Source organism: Coenobita brevimanus, chromosome 102 (assembly GCF_032717465.1).
Source record: "Coenobita brevimanus isolate Jiangsu-jjx chromosome 102, ASM3271746v2, whole genome shotgun sequence".
Taxonomy (NCBI): domain Eukaryota; kingdom Metazoa; phylum Arthropoda; class Malacostraca; order Decapoda; family Coenobitidae; genus Coenobita; species Coenobita brevimanus.
Window position 1 is genome coordinate 33405528 of NC_137055.1, and position 14145 is coordinate 33419672.

Genomic DNA, 14145 nt, shown 5'->3' on the forward strand with positions numbered 1-14145 from the left:
ACTGAAAAAGATCTCAGACAAGGTCACAGAGTGTGACCTAAGGATAAGGAACTGAATAGGGAGGCCACCACAGATCAAGCAGTGAGGAAAGTCACCATCAAGTGCCCAAGGCAAACTCATGTAAGCATGTTAGAGTCTTTTTATTAACGATGCGAATGATATGATATGACCAGCCTTCTTCCCTTGGTGGGAATATGTAAAAAAAAAAAAAAAAATCCAGTCACCTTTTGGATATCAAACCAATGCAAACCCTTCCCTTCAACTTCAGCTTTCTAACCAGTGGATCACTTGGCATTGTAAGAAGGTTATCAAAGGCATATATGGGAATAATGAGGTGTAATACAGTATTCAGATTCATTCGCAAAGGAAGATATGCTACAAAATATCCAAAGTTACTCAGAATGTGACCCTCCTACCATATCAAATGCACGTGGATTTATTAACTCTTATTATCAGTGAAGAGGGTCAGGAAGGCATACAGTTTACACTGTCAAATGCACACGGGTTAATAATTCTCCTTATTGGGGAGAAGCACAGTGTAGAGACTCAGTGTGTTCACCTCTGTACCATAATAAGGTAGACTTTGTGCAGGTCATCTATGACTGGTCGTCTTGACCCCTGATGTCAGCAAGGCACCTGCCTGGGTCACAGAGCCAGGAGAATGGTGTGTTTGGAGCAGCAAAGTAAGATGCATAGCTTGCTTCAATTCATGCATTTCATAAGGCTACAGTACTTTTCACTGTGTGCAGTGTGTCTGAGTGTTCTGGGAAGATATCCAATGGTCATTATCTGAGATGCTTTCACATGCTGAATGATAAAATCAGACTAAAGTGGATAAGTACACTTGTGTGGATGGAGGGAGAAGGTTTCTTCCATATGCTATGTTTGTGACAGGCATTTTAACTCGGAACAATATGCAAGAGATTTGCAAAGGAAACTGCAAAGGACACGGCGCCATTAAAAAAAAATAAATGCTAAAGCCTGAAACAGTTCTAGATCCCAATCTGCCTGCAAAACAATAAGACACTTAGTGGGTAAATAGTTTTAGAGTGAAATGTATTAGATTATAAAATGAATTATTAGCATATTTACATTCAATAATGAACATCAAATACTGTATTCACATAACATATCTATACGACTGTCTTGTCTCTAGACTCAATGCTCTATCACCAAGAAACCATAAGGTGTTTGTGACAGGCAAAATAAATGACTGTGAACCCAGTAAATTCAAACGTAATTCTAAAGCATTATCACCGGACCATCACTATACACCCATACCTCAATATCCGGAAGTGTTGTGTGCCATTCGGAGTGTACAGTCAGCGAGCATGTTGGATACTGAAGCAATTTTCCCCATAAGATACTGAAGGAATGTCAGAGATGCATCCCAGACCCAAACCCAAACTCTCAAACACCCTACTCAATCAACAGAGACTGTCACAGAAACACCATAGGTAATGTTATTATCCTCATAAACAATACTATTGTTAAGACATGGCACATCAAACATCACATGTAGGAGGGTAGGGTGGTGGTATGTGCAGTGTTCAACACTGCTTTAGGGCAACTGTCTGACAGTGACAACCAGGTAGGCAACTGGCAGCCTGCCAAGAGGGGGTGAGGGAGGGCAGGGGAATGGGGAGGGAGACAAGCTGGGGTGGGGAAGGGCAGGGGGATGGGGAGGGAGACAAGCAGGGGTGGGGGAGGGAGAGAGGGTGGGGGAACAGGGAAGAAGACAAGAAAGCCAAACTCCTTTACTACCCCGCCATTCTCACTCACTCACCCACTTACTCACCCACTCACTCACCACTCACTCACTCACACACACACACACACACACACACACACACACACATGCACACGCACATGCGCACGCACACACACACACACACACACACACACACACACACACACACACACACACACACACACACACACACACACACACACACACCTCACTGGTGCAGTGGTAACGTTCTCGCTTGCCATCTGGTAGATGGGAGTTCGCACCTCGCTCAGGTTGCGAAAAGTTTCACTGACGAAGTGGGTGGTTACTGTCCCCCTTGAGCAAGGGGACGGGTGTGTGCGTGTGTGAAGGTCACAGCCTTGCCCTTAGATCGGACTATATGAGCTCTCAGCTCCCTTCCGTGAGGGTAAAAAGCTGACGATCACGACCATCAGGTGATCCTGAACGACCCGGTGAATTACACACACACACACATGGGTGACATGCAGGGGTAGGGAGGGAGGGAGACAACAGGGGTCATGGAGGGCAGGGGACAGGGAGGGAGACCTGCCTGGCAGTGCTGAGTGGGGGATGGAGGAGGGACAGAGGGGGGGGGGTGAAGAGAGGGGATGAAGGGAGGATGGGAGGACCGGGAGAGCCTCGTTTCAAATCTTGGGAGAGGCGGGCTGTCGGACTAGCGTGGCGACGGACATTCAAATTGTTCAGATTGTGGGAATGTTCCCTACTTCTTGTGTTCAGCCTAGTTGTCAATACACCGGATAATGAGGTATGGGTGTACTGCATTTTCATTTACCATAAAACTCTTTATACAATTTCAAGGTAAAATGGTGAGAGACTTGTTGAAACACATGTGAAGTGGTTGGATATTATAAAAAAAGATTGCCTGAGGGAACAAAATGTTCTTGCAACTGACTTACATTGATGACAGTTATTTTTGTAATCACTTTAAATTAATACACACCGTTTAAATGTTGGAAAGTTACAGTGGAGAGAGAGAGAGAGAGAGAGAGAGAGAGAGAGAGAGAGAGAGAGAGAGAGAGAGAGACAGACAGACAGACAGACAGACAGACACAGAGAGACAGAGAGAGGATGATGATAGAAGAATGATAAGGTTGCTGACTTACAAGCTGACGTATGATAAGCATATGTGAGTTCAGCGTCATGACACCGCCTCTGTCTCACAGTCAATCCCAAGCCAAATCTCACAGCTACAGGGCTACACAATCTCGTCTTTCCAACCGCCAGTTAATCAAGGATGAAAATGGGAATGCTAAATTTTCAATCCCATAAACTTCCTCAACATAATGGTGGCACTTGCTATTCGTCATTATCACCTAGACTTCTTCCACACCCCAAGGTGTGGTGGGGTAGGGTCCAGAGAGCCAGAAAAAAAAAAAAAAAATTATAGAATGGTATATTAGCCCAAGTTTGCCCAAATGAATGAACCACACTCCGAGTCACGCACCAATCAATTCTCCAGAATCCTGGCTCCATCTAATGGGAGAGAGAGAGAGAGAGAGAGAGAGAGAGAGAGAGAGAGAGAGAGAGAGAGAGAGAGAACGCACGTATCTTCACACTCACATATCTGGCAGAGTCAATCCGACGAATGTCGTTAAAAAAAAGCAGGTTGCCAGACCTTGGTCATACACTCCTCTGCACAATATTCATCCAGCCACCTTGATCACTTGTTGGTTACCTAGCTTCATTAACTCCTGTACCTCTCTTTCTCATGCACTCATTTACTATATCTATCCACCTTTTTCTTGGCCTACCAAGTCTCCTTCTGCCATCAGATTTGATTAAATATACCCTTTACACCATTCTAATTATACCCATTCTCTCCACATGCCCATACCATCTAAGCACATGCACTTCATCTCAGGTATCCCTGACAGATTACATTAATAACATGCATGTGTCTACTTATGAGCATGTGGGAACGAATGCTTATAAACTCCAAATTATATTCTTTTCACTTTAACTTGGCCTAAATCTGCCTTCTCCATGTTGAATACTGAGCTATAACAGGAGATTAACACTAGAATATGGTGCTAGTGATAAAAAGTCCTATGGGAGGGACGCAGAGATGTAGCACTTTTTTTTTTTTTTTTTGCCACTCAGCTACGTGAAATAAGCTGCAAAACGATGAAAGCTTCTGCCATGTTAAAATGAATGATGTTTACAAGATGGCCCATACTACTCCACTTCTGCTCTGCCAAGCGATTCCTTGTCTGTTAAGAGAACAGCTCCGTCAGTGTCATGTATTCACTTCTTACTCCTGCTGTCACATCTACCATTATACATGCTGTCTGAACCATCCTCACAATACATAAGATATTGCCATGTGAGTTTCTAGTGGAGAGTTATTACAGGCCACCATGTAGTTAGAACATGGTGCAATGGCCAATGTTTTTAAACTCCCAATTACAAACAAAACTGCTGCTTGGCATATTACAGAATTAGTACGAGTAAAACTATGTATTATACCGAATTTTTTTTTGTCAGTTCTGTAACAATTATTTTATATCCCTAGAATAATTAAATCTTGATATTTAATGCTGGTACTCTACTGTATTGTCATTATGGTGGTGGAAAGGGACACCTTCACGTGGCAGCATCGACTGTACTGTAATGTCGTTGTGGTGCTGGAGAGGGACACATTCACGTGGCAGCATCGACATACGGGTAACCAAATGGCTCCCCTGACTCGCTGCATAAAAGTCCCTCACCTCCCTTCCTGTTCCCTTAGAGGATGATGGTGGACTGCAGATGGGCAACTTCAGTTGAACTCTCTCTCCCTCTCTCTCTCTCACATCTCAAGAGAAAAGCAGAACTGAACACTTACCTTCAACGATGGAGTATGAGAGCCTGCCGTTCTCTCCCTTATCCAAGTCGATGGCCAGGACTCTTGTCACTGCTGTTCCTGCCGCTGACCCTATGCTCACCTGAGGGACCAAAATGAAGGTCTTATTGGCATCACCCTATGAGTTATTTGTCCCACCAAATTACTATAGGTGTTTTACCTTGACCAGGCCTAGTTTTTTTTTTTTTTTTTTTTTTTTTTTTTTTTTTTTAACGTAGCTCAAAGGGAAAATGGAAAAACATTGCAGTTCTCCATCCTTTCCATTGCATTTATTTCATGATCAGCATGAAAATCTAGTGTTAATCTCTTGTTACAGCTCAACATTCAAGACAGCTGACAATTTTGGGCAAGGTTACAGTACAAGGGATAGTATCATAGCAACATATGTGTTAATTACACCATAAGGGTTATGAGTTGCTTGCATCACTGAGTTATTAGTATCATGATGACAGAGGTGCTATTTCCACCACCTAGGTTATTTGCACCTAAAATGCAGGACCAGACTAATCAGACATTCTGACACTTTTAACCTCTGCACTATCAAGGACCCCTGCTTAGAGTAATTTAGTCTGGCATTAGCAACAACAATATAAAATGGATGTCACGGTACTAAATAGACGATTACACCACTTTCAGATGTACAAGTATCTTAGGAGTGGCTCTGTTCATCTCTGTTTTCCTAACGATCTTCAGACGTGAGGTGCTTCACTCCTGACTACCTTACCCACTAAGCGATACCACACCACACCACACCATACTGCTCGTATATTCTTTTTATTCTAACCTGGCCTAAAACTCACACCTCTCTATCAGGAATGCTGAGTTACTGCAATCAACTGACACATGAATATGTTACTGGTCATGAAGGTATGCTATGCAATGGATGCAGAGCCAATGCACTGTATTTTTCTGCCCTTGAGCTATGGAATATAAGCTGCAAAAGAACTATAATCTAGGCAAAGTTAAAGTAAAAAGAGTTTACTTCCTTATATCACACCTCATAGAATCACCCTTCCACATTATACCACACTAGGGAACTAACCGAGAGGTCGTGCTGCTTCTGCATCTAGTACTTTTGCCCTTTGATTTTTTATTTCCCCATTTATTAAAATACGGATACTCATATTCATGCAGCAGCACCTATCAACACATACACACACACACACACTAGGCACTGAGGAGAGCAGACGCACGCCGCCACCGCTCCATACCTGGCCAACTTGGCCAGTGGCATTACCTAAATTAGTATCTTTATATGAGTCAAGCTCTGTACCAGGTTAGACTAAATGGTGATCTAATATAAAAAAGAAGAAGTTTTAAGTAAGACTTGTTCAAACAGAAGAGAAAACAAAGTAGCACAAGAGTGCGCACAATCAGCTGATCATTTGTTTAGTCTACGACTGCACCAGAGAATGTAAGTAGTATATGTGCTTTTAGTACTGCAGGATGACCACATACTTTAGTAAAGCAAATCTGGAAAATAAAAGGGATAAAGGCAGAAAGCAGGATGATGATTTCTAACAAGAACTGGTTGAAATGGAGACTCACAATAAACTGGTGGAACGAGTACACAAACTAGAGATGGCTTTTCAGAATGAGATTGATGAAATTAAGAAACAGATGCACTTGCAGAAGGAAGAAATAGAAAAATTAGGAAAGGAAGGTAACAAGAAAGAAACAACCATAGATGACTTAACAGTAGAAGTGGGTACACTTAGGAGGAAAATTAGTAAAATGGCAAGTACAGTAGTCAACCAAGAGAGTATTATGGAGGAGTTCAAAAATGATAAAGAGACAATTAGGCAAGTAAGCAGACTGATAGACCAGAGCAGTGATATTGAGGAGAAGATAACACAGGTGAATGAAGCTGCGCAAAGCTACAAAAATGACGTGGAAACCACTTTTGCTGAAATGGTGAAAGTAAAGAAAGACTTAGAAACAAGGGTGAAAGAAAAAAGCATTAAAAAGGAGGTGAAAAGAATAATCCAAAACAATCCTAAGTTAGCCAGATTCAGTACATATCAACAAATCTATAGTAATCACTGGTATAGAAGAGAAAGAAGTAAAAAACAAGATCTCAAGAGACAAAAAGGAGATAGCAAATGTAATGAGCTTATTGAAAGAAGTATCAGAGGAAATCTGTAGTAAAGATATAGAGGAACACAAAAGGTTAGGGAAATACGAGAGAAGCAAGTCAAGACCCCTAAAGGTAACCTTCCAGAGTGTAAACACCGTGGAGGAGATACTAAAAAATGCAAAGAATCTTATGGAAAAAGAGGAGTTCAAAAATGTATGCATAAAAAGATACCTAACACAAGAGAAACTGGAATTACTGAAAGAGAAGAGGGAGGAAGCAAAAATAAAAAATGAGGGAAGACCAGAGGAGAAAAACAGATTTTTTATACAAAGTAATTGGATTGAAGGTACGAAAGTGATACATAAACAGGAGGGAATAAAAAGGAGGAGGGTAGTAGTACCAAGTCATGACAATTATATAAACAAGATGATTAAATTGATGAACTCAAATGTGGAATAGTATCTAAATTATTAGAGATGAATGATTATGTCAGAGAAAATGAACCACATATAATATCCCTAACTGAAGCAAAATTAACACCAAGGATATCCAATGACATCCTAAACTTAGAGGATTATAATATATGGAGAAGAGATAGGCACTTAAAAAAAGGAGGATGAATTTTAATAATAACTAAGAAAAATCTAAAAGTCAAAGAAATAGAACTAGATATACCCTCACAAGTAGAACTGATTGCAGCAGAGATCAATACATCTGAAGGGAAAGTAATTGTAGCCAATTTGTACATGCCACCCAAATCAAATACATGGGAATGAGACAAATATGAGGACCTGGAGGAGAGTACAATTCAGAGTTTAAGAGGATTACTGCATAAAATGAAAGAGAAATCAGAAAGAATTATCCTAACTGGAGATTTTAATACAAGTATAAATATGCCAAGAAAGCTGTTGGGACCAAAAGCTCCTGGATCTCATGCAAGAGTTTTTCCTAACGCAACATGTAACGGAAAGCACCAGAAAAAGAGAACTCGATGAACCCTCAGTGCTAGATCTCACATTTACTAGGCAAGAAAACGATACTTACAGTTTAATATATCACCCTCCATTCGGCAAGAGCGACCATGCAGTACTAAATTGCAACTTCAGGATTGCATATGACATAGTTAACGGCAATGAAAGTTACAAAAAGAGCCTAAACTATAAAAAGGGAAAGTTTCATGACCTAAAGAAGTACTTCATAGAAACTGATTGGGAAAAGGAGCTTAGAGGACAGATTTAAATGCTATATATAAAAAATTCTGTGAACTTTATGAAACAGGAGTCCAGAAGTACATCCCACAGCATAAAGAAGCAGAAAAGAAAATAAAGAAATGGTTCAATACAGAATGTAAAAAATCAAAAGAAAAAAGAGATTTGTTGTGGAACAGATACAGAAGACACAATAGTGAAAGGGAATATAATAATTATAAACAGGCAAGAAACGATTATACAAGAACAAGGAGGGAAGCCGAAAAAATGTTTGAGAAGGATATCATAAATAAAAGTAGTGATCAACCGAAGCTATTTTACAGCTACATCAGAAGCAAAACCAGAGTAAAAGATAAAATACAATCAATTACGGAAGGAATCACCTATACACAAGAGAAGGATATTCATGAAACACTAAACAAGAATTTCCAATCAGTTTTTACAGAGGAAAAAAATTTTGAGAGGGCTTATGTGGAACATGCATGCCCACACATACTACCAGATAGACAAACATCAGAAAAAGTAATACAGGAGGAGCTAAGTAAATTAGACAAAGGAAAAGCAAATGGTCCTGATGAAATTTCATGTTGGGTACTACTTGAATGTGCAAAGGAGTTAAGTAAACCATTATTTTTAATTTTCAAGAAATCCTTCAGTCAAGGTAAACTACCTGATATTTGGAAGAAAGCAAACATTGTTCCCTTATTCAAGAAATGGAATAGACAAAATCCACTGAACTACCGACCAGTATCACTAACCAGTGTTGTAAGCAAGGTATGAGAAAAGCTTATAAGAAAAGCTTGGGTAAATCATCTGGAACACAATATGATAACAGAAAGACAGTTTGGTTTCAGAAAAGGAAAATCATGTGTTACTAATCTGTTGAGTTACTATGACAATGTAACAGACATTACAGGAAAGAGAAGGATGGATGGACAGTATCTATTTAGATTTCAAGAAAGCATTTGACACTGTTCCACACTAAAGACTTTTATGGAAACTGTGCCATCAAGGAGGAATTCAAGGCAAACTGTATTGTTGAATGCAAGATTATCTCATAAAAAGAGAAATGAGAACAGTACTAAGGGGAAATTACTCATCATGGAGGGAAGTGACTAGTGGAGTACCACAGGGCTCAGTGCTGGCACCAATCATGTTTTTAGTGTATATAAATGATATAAACAGTAACACTGGAAATGAGAGCTATCTGAATATGTTTGCAGATGATGCAAAAATACAAAGGAGAATTACTAACACAGACTCTTGTAGGGAGCTACAAGAAGAATTAAATAAACTTCATGAATGGAGTAGTACATGGCAAATGGAATTCAATGTGGACAAGTGTCATGTAATCAGGTTTGGTAAAAGTGGAAAAAGACCTGATTGGGATTATAAGTTAGGAAATAAAACCCTATACACATCAGAAAGAGAGAAAGACCTAGGTGTGATTATCAATAACAGACTATCTCCGGCTGACCACATCAGCGAGAAGGTACGGAACATGTATACACTGCTTGCAAATATGAGAATAGCATTCACATACATAAATGAAGACATGCTAAGAAGGATAATAATGGCATTCATTAGACCAACCCTGCAATATGCATCAGTAGTCTGGAGTCCTCATCTCAAAAAGCATATAGACAGGTTTCAAAAAGTTCAAAGGGCCGCTACAAGATGGATACCAAGCTTAAGGGACCTAAGCTACGAAGAAAGACTAAATAAACTGAATCTACCAACACTACAGGAGAGAAGGAAAAGAGGTGACATGATAGTGCTATATAAATGCATATCAGGAAAGGAGAAAATAGACATAAATGATTACTTAACATATGGAGAAGCATCAGCAAGAGGACACTGCAAAAAACTGCATATGAAGAGAGGTGATAAAGACGTAAGGAAATTCAGTTTCCCAAACAGAGCAATTGATCAATGGAATGCACTACCGAATGAAATAGTGTGTGCCAAAACAATTCACAAATTTAAGGATATGTACGATAAATATGGTTTAAGACACAGGACAGTACGAGCTTGACTTATTCCTGTAAAGATACAATTAGGTAAGAACAATTAGGTAAGAACACACACACACACACACACACACAGCCGGAGAGAGAGGACGTCCCAGGCATCGCTCCTGACCTTGAGTAGTTTCAGGAATTTTGTCTGTCCTGTCTCCTAGGGTCTTTCTTTAAATTTAAAATAATGAAAGTTGGTAGACTACCAAAAATGTAAAGATTTGTTGGCAATAGTATACATGAATGTTTGTGGCTTATTGGTAACAGCTGTTTAGGTACTTGATCGGTACGTTAAAGATGGCCGAAAATGTAAACAATGAGGGAATGGAATTTCAAGGATTTGATGCTAATACTAATGTCATGGACCTAGTGAAAACATTAATTATGAGGATTAGTGAACTCGAAAAAAAAGTAGAGAATCTAGTGATAAAGGATGTGTCAGGAAATACGGAAACCACCATACAGAGTCTAATCCAGTCCAACGAATCAGCCAATGAAGAGATTAAGAATTTGAAGCGGGAAAATGTTGAACTGAGGAGGAAACTTGAAGAGAGTACTAATAAAACGGAGAAGGTGAGTAATGTACTAGAAGAACACAAGGCAAAGTGGGCACACGTAGAGGAAGAACAGAAAGAAGTGGTCAGCTTAAGAGAGATCATCCAGGAAGAAAGGGAAATGAACAAGAAAGAAATGGAAGAAAATGTAGTGAAAATACTGAAGAAAAAAGAGAAAATAGTGAGAGAAACTGTAGAAAGGAACAGATGTGTGATAGTATTTGGAAAAAGGGAAGAGGAAGAAAAGGTTAGGTTCACAAGACTCGAGAGAGACACGAACATGGTGAGAGGAATATTAGGCAAGATTGACCCCGAAGGAAACAAGTGGGTAAAAGAAATTGAGGAAGTAAGGAGGATAGGGCCTTATAAGAAAGGGGAAACAAGACCAATGAGAGTCAAGTTTACATCAGAAAGCGTAATAAATGAGATACTTAAAGTGACCTGGAAATTAAGCAAAGAGGCGGGGATGGAAAATATTATATTAAGAAAAGATCTGAATGAAGAAGAAAGAGAAGCTTTAAAATCATTAAAGGAAGAAGTAAAGGAAAAAAATGATAAGAGGACAGAGGAAGAACGTAATACTTTTTTTTGGAGAGTATTGGATATGAAAGTAAGGAAATGGTATTTAAGGAAACAGAAGTGAAGGAAATTAGGGGGGATGGTTGTGAAAGATCAGAAGTTGAGGAAGTGGTACGGACAGAGAGTAGGAGAGAAGAGGGTATTAATAATGTCAAAAATAATTTGAAGGTGATATATACTAATGTTGATGGTTTCATATCGACAAGGATCGAAATTAATGATTTCTTGAGAGAACATGAACCTGATGTCATGTGCTTTGTAGAGACCAAATTAAGAGAAGATATTGATGTTCATTTGGGAGATGGTAAATACAAACTGTGGAGAAAAGACAGAAAAGAAAAAAAGGGAGGAGGAGTGATGATAGCAGTGAAGAACAACATAAATGTAGATACTGTGGAAATGGGAGAAGGCAGGGCTGAAGTGATATATATGAAATTAGAAACTGGAGAGAATGTTAAGAGAGATATGGCGGTAGTGTATGTTCCCCCAAAGACGAGAGCATGGAAGGATGACGAATACCATGAGATGTTGTCAGATATGGCTAGCTACTTGCAAAAAATAATTGAGAAAAGCAATAATATAATTTTGGTGGGTGACTTTAATTGTAAAGAGGTGAACTGGGAGGAATGGTACTCGGGAGGCGGCGAGGATTCGTGGGGTACTATGTTATTAAATATAATAATGAATAATGTGATGACGCAGTGGGTCAAAGAAGAGACACGGTTTCGAGGTGAGGACACACCAGCAAGGTTAGATTTACTGTTCACCAAAGAACCTGATGTAATAGAATCATTGGAATATCTCTGTCCTTTGGGAAAAAGTGATCACGTGGTCATTGAGTTCCAGATGTTAATAGGAAACGTCGAGCCAAGAGACGAGCTTCATAGACAGGGAAGATACAACTTTGGCAAAGCAAATTTTACAGGATTGAGAAACTTTTTTGAAAATGCGGATTGGAGAAAATTCAGAGAAACAAGAGAGATACAGAGGAAGTGGGATATCTTTCTAGACCTCTATAATTTGGGAGTGGAAAAATTTGTACCAAGAGTAAGAGGGAAAGAAAACAGGAAAAAGGAGTGGTTTAATAGAAGGTGTATGATAGCCAAAAAAGAGAGAGATAAGGCGTGGAACAATTGGAGAAAGAGAGGTAACGACAGAACAAAGGAAGAATATAAAAGAACAAGAAACGAATACACAAGAATACGTAGGGAAGAAGAAAGGAATTTTGAAAAAGGTATAATTGACAAATGCAAGGATGAACCCAAACTGTTTTATAGATTTGTTAATGGCAAACTGAAACAAAAGGAAGGAATCGCCAAGCTGAAAGTAGATGGAGAGGTCTTTAATGATGCGGCAATGCAAGCAGAAATAATGAACAAACGTTTCCAGTCAGTTTTCACTAAGGAAAAGGAGCTTGTGGAAGGGGAGGGAGTGATTAGAAATGTTCCGGTGATGAAAGATATAAAAGTGGAGGTGCAGGAAGTGTATAAATTACTGGAAACTCAAGATGTAAGGAAAGCCCCAGGACCTGATGGAATTTCTAATTGGGTACTGAAGGAATGCAGAGAAGAACTGGCGGATAAAATTCACAGCTTAATTGTATGCTCACTGGAAGAGGGGAAAGTGCCAAAAGAATGGAAGAGGGCAAATGTGGTACCAATTTACAAGGGAGGAAACAGGGAAGAACCCCTGAATTATAGACCAGTGTCTCTAACCAGCATGGTCGCAAAATTGTGTGAGAGAATCCTGAGGGACAGATGGATAAAATATCTGGAAGAGATGAATATTTTGGCTGAATGTCAGTTTGGATTCAGAAGTGGAAGGTCATGTGTTTCAAACTTGTTGAGCTTTTACTCAAGAGCGATTGATGTGGTACAGGAGAGAGATGGTTGGGTGGATTGTGTGTACTTAGACTTAGAGAAGGCCTTTGACAAGGTACCTCATAAGAGACTAATGTGGAAACTAGAATATATAGGAGGACTAAAGGGGAAACTTCTGGAATGGATGAGAGACTTTTTGAGAGACAGACAAATGAGGACAGTAATAAAGGAAAAGATGTCTGGATGGAGGGAAGTAACAAGTGGAGTCCCTCAAGGCTCAGTGTTGGCGCCAGTAATGTTCCTGATTTATGTAAATGATATGGTAGATGGAGTGAACAGTTATGCGAGTCTGTTTGCTGATGATGTAAAGATCTTGAGGAAGATAGAGGTTGAGGAGGATTGTAAAATACTGCAGGAGGATTTGGATAGGATACACAATTGGAGCCGGACGTGGGAAATGAAATTTAATGTAAAGAAATGTAAAATATTGGAAATGGGTAAAAGTACCAGGAGACCATCACTAAATTATTTTTGGGTAATGAATTAATCACAAAAAGGAGAGAAGAGAAAGATTTGGGAGTGCTGGTCCAAGATAGTTTGTCACCAGAAAAGCACATTAACAAGATAGTTGGAGAGACTTATAAGCTCTTGACTAACATAAGAGTAGCATTTCATTATATGGATGAGGAAATGATGAAAAAATTGATAGTGGCCATGATCCGCCCCAGGTTAGAATATGCAGCGGTAGTGTGGTCCCCACACAAAAAGAAAGATATAAACAAGATTGAGAGAATACAAAGAACAGCAACCAAGATGGTCCCCAGTCTGACAGACCTGTCATACAGAGAGAGGCTGGAAAAACTGGATTTGCCTTCGTTAGAGGAAAGGAGAAAGAGGGGAGACATGATTGCGGTGTTCAGGACCATGGTGGGAGTAGATAAAATTGACAAAGAAGATCTGTTTGTATGGGATAAGAGAGCAACAAGAGGACATGGAATGAAATTGAAAAAGTCAAGCTGCTTGAAGGATATCAAGAAATATAGCTTTCCTTACAGAAGTATAGACTTATGGAATAGCCTGGACAAAGAGATCGTCCAGTCTAAAAACATAAACGAGTTTAAAGTTAAATTCGACTTATTGAGAAACAGCGACGGAAACCCACGAGCATAGTACATTCCGTATATATCACAATTAGGTATATTCTTAAATATTTGGAACGACTTAGACAAAGAGGTGGTGCATGAGAAAAACATTCATGTGTGTAAAGGTAGACTTG

The 14145-nt window shown here is 39.5% G+C and overlaps 1 protein-coding gene across 1 annotated transcript in view; it reads right to left on the reverse strand.

Annotated features, from left to right (window-relative positions):
• The window catches only part of LOC145415452 (fat-like cadherin-related tumor suppressor homolog), a 693356-nt gene that overhangs the window by 412757 nt on the left and 266454 nt on the right, over nucleotides 1-14145 (reverse strand). The window contains exon 13 of the mRNA XM_080284728.1: nucleotides 4596-4695. Within this exon, the coding sequence (XP_080140854.1) occupies nucleotides 4596-4695 (100 nt within the window). The remainder of the gene's footprint in view (nucleotides 1-4595; nucleotides 4696-14145) is intronic.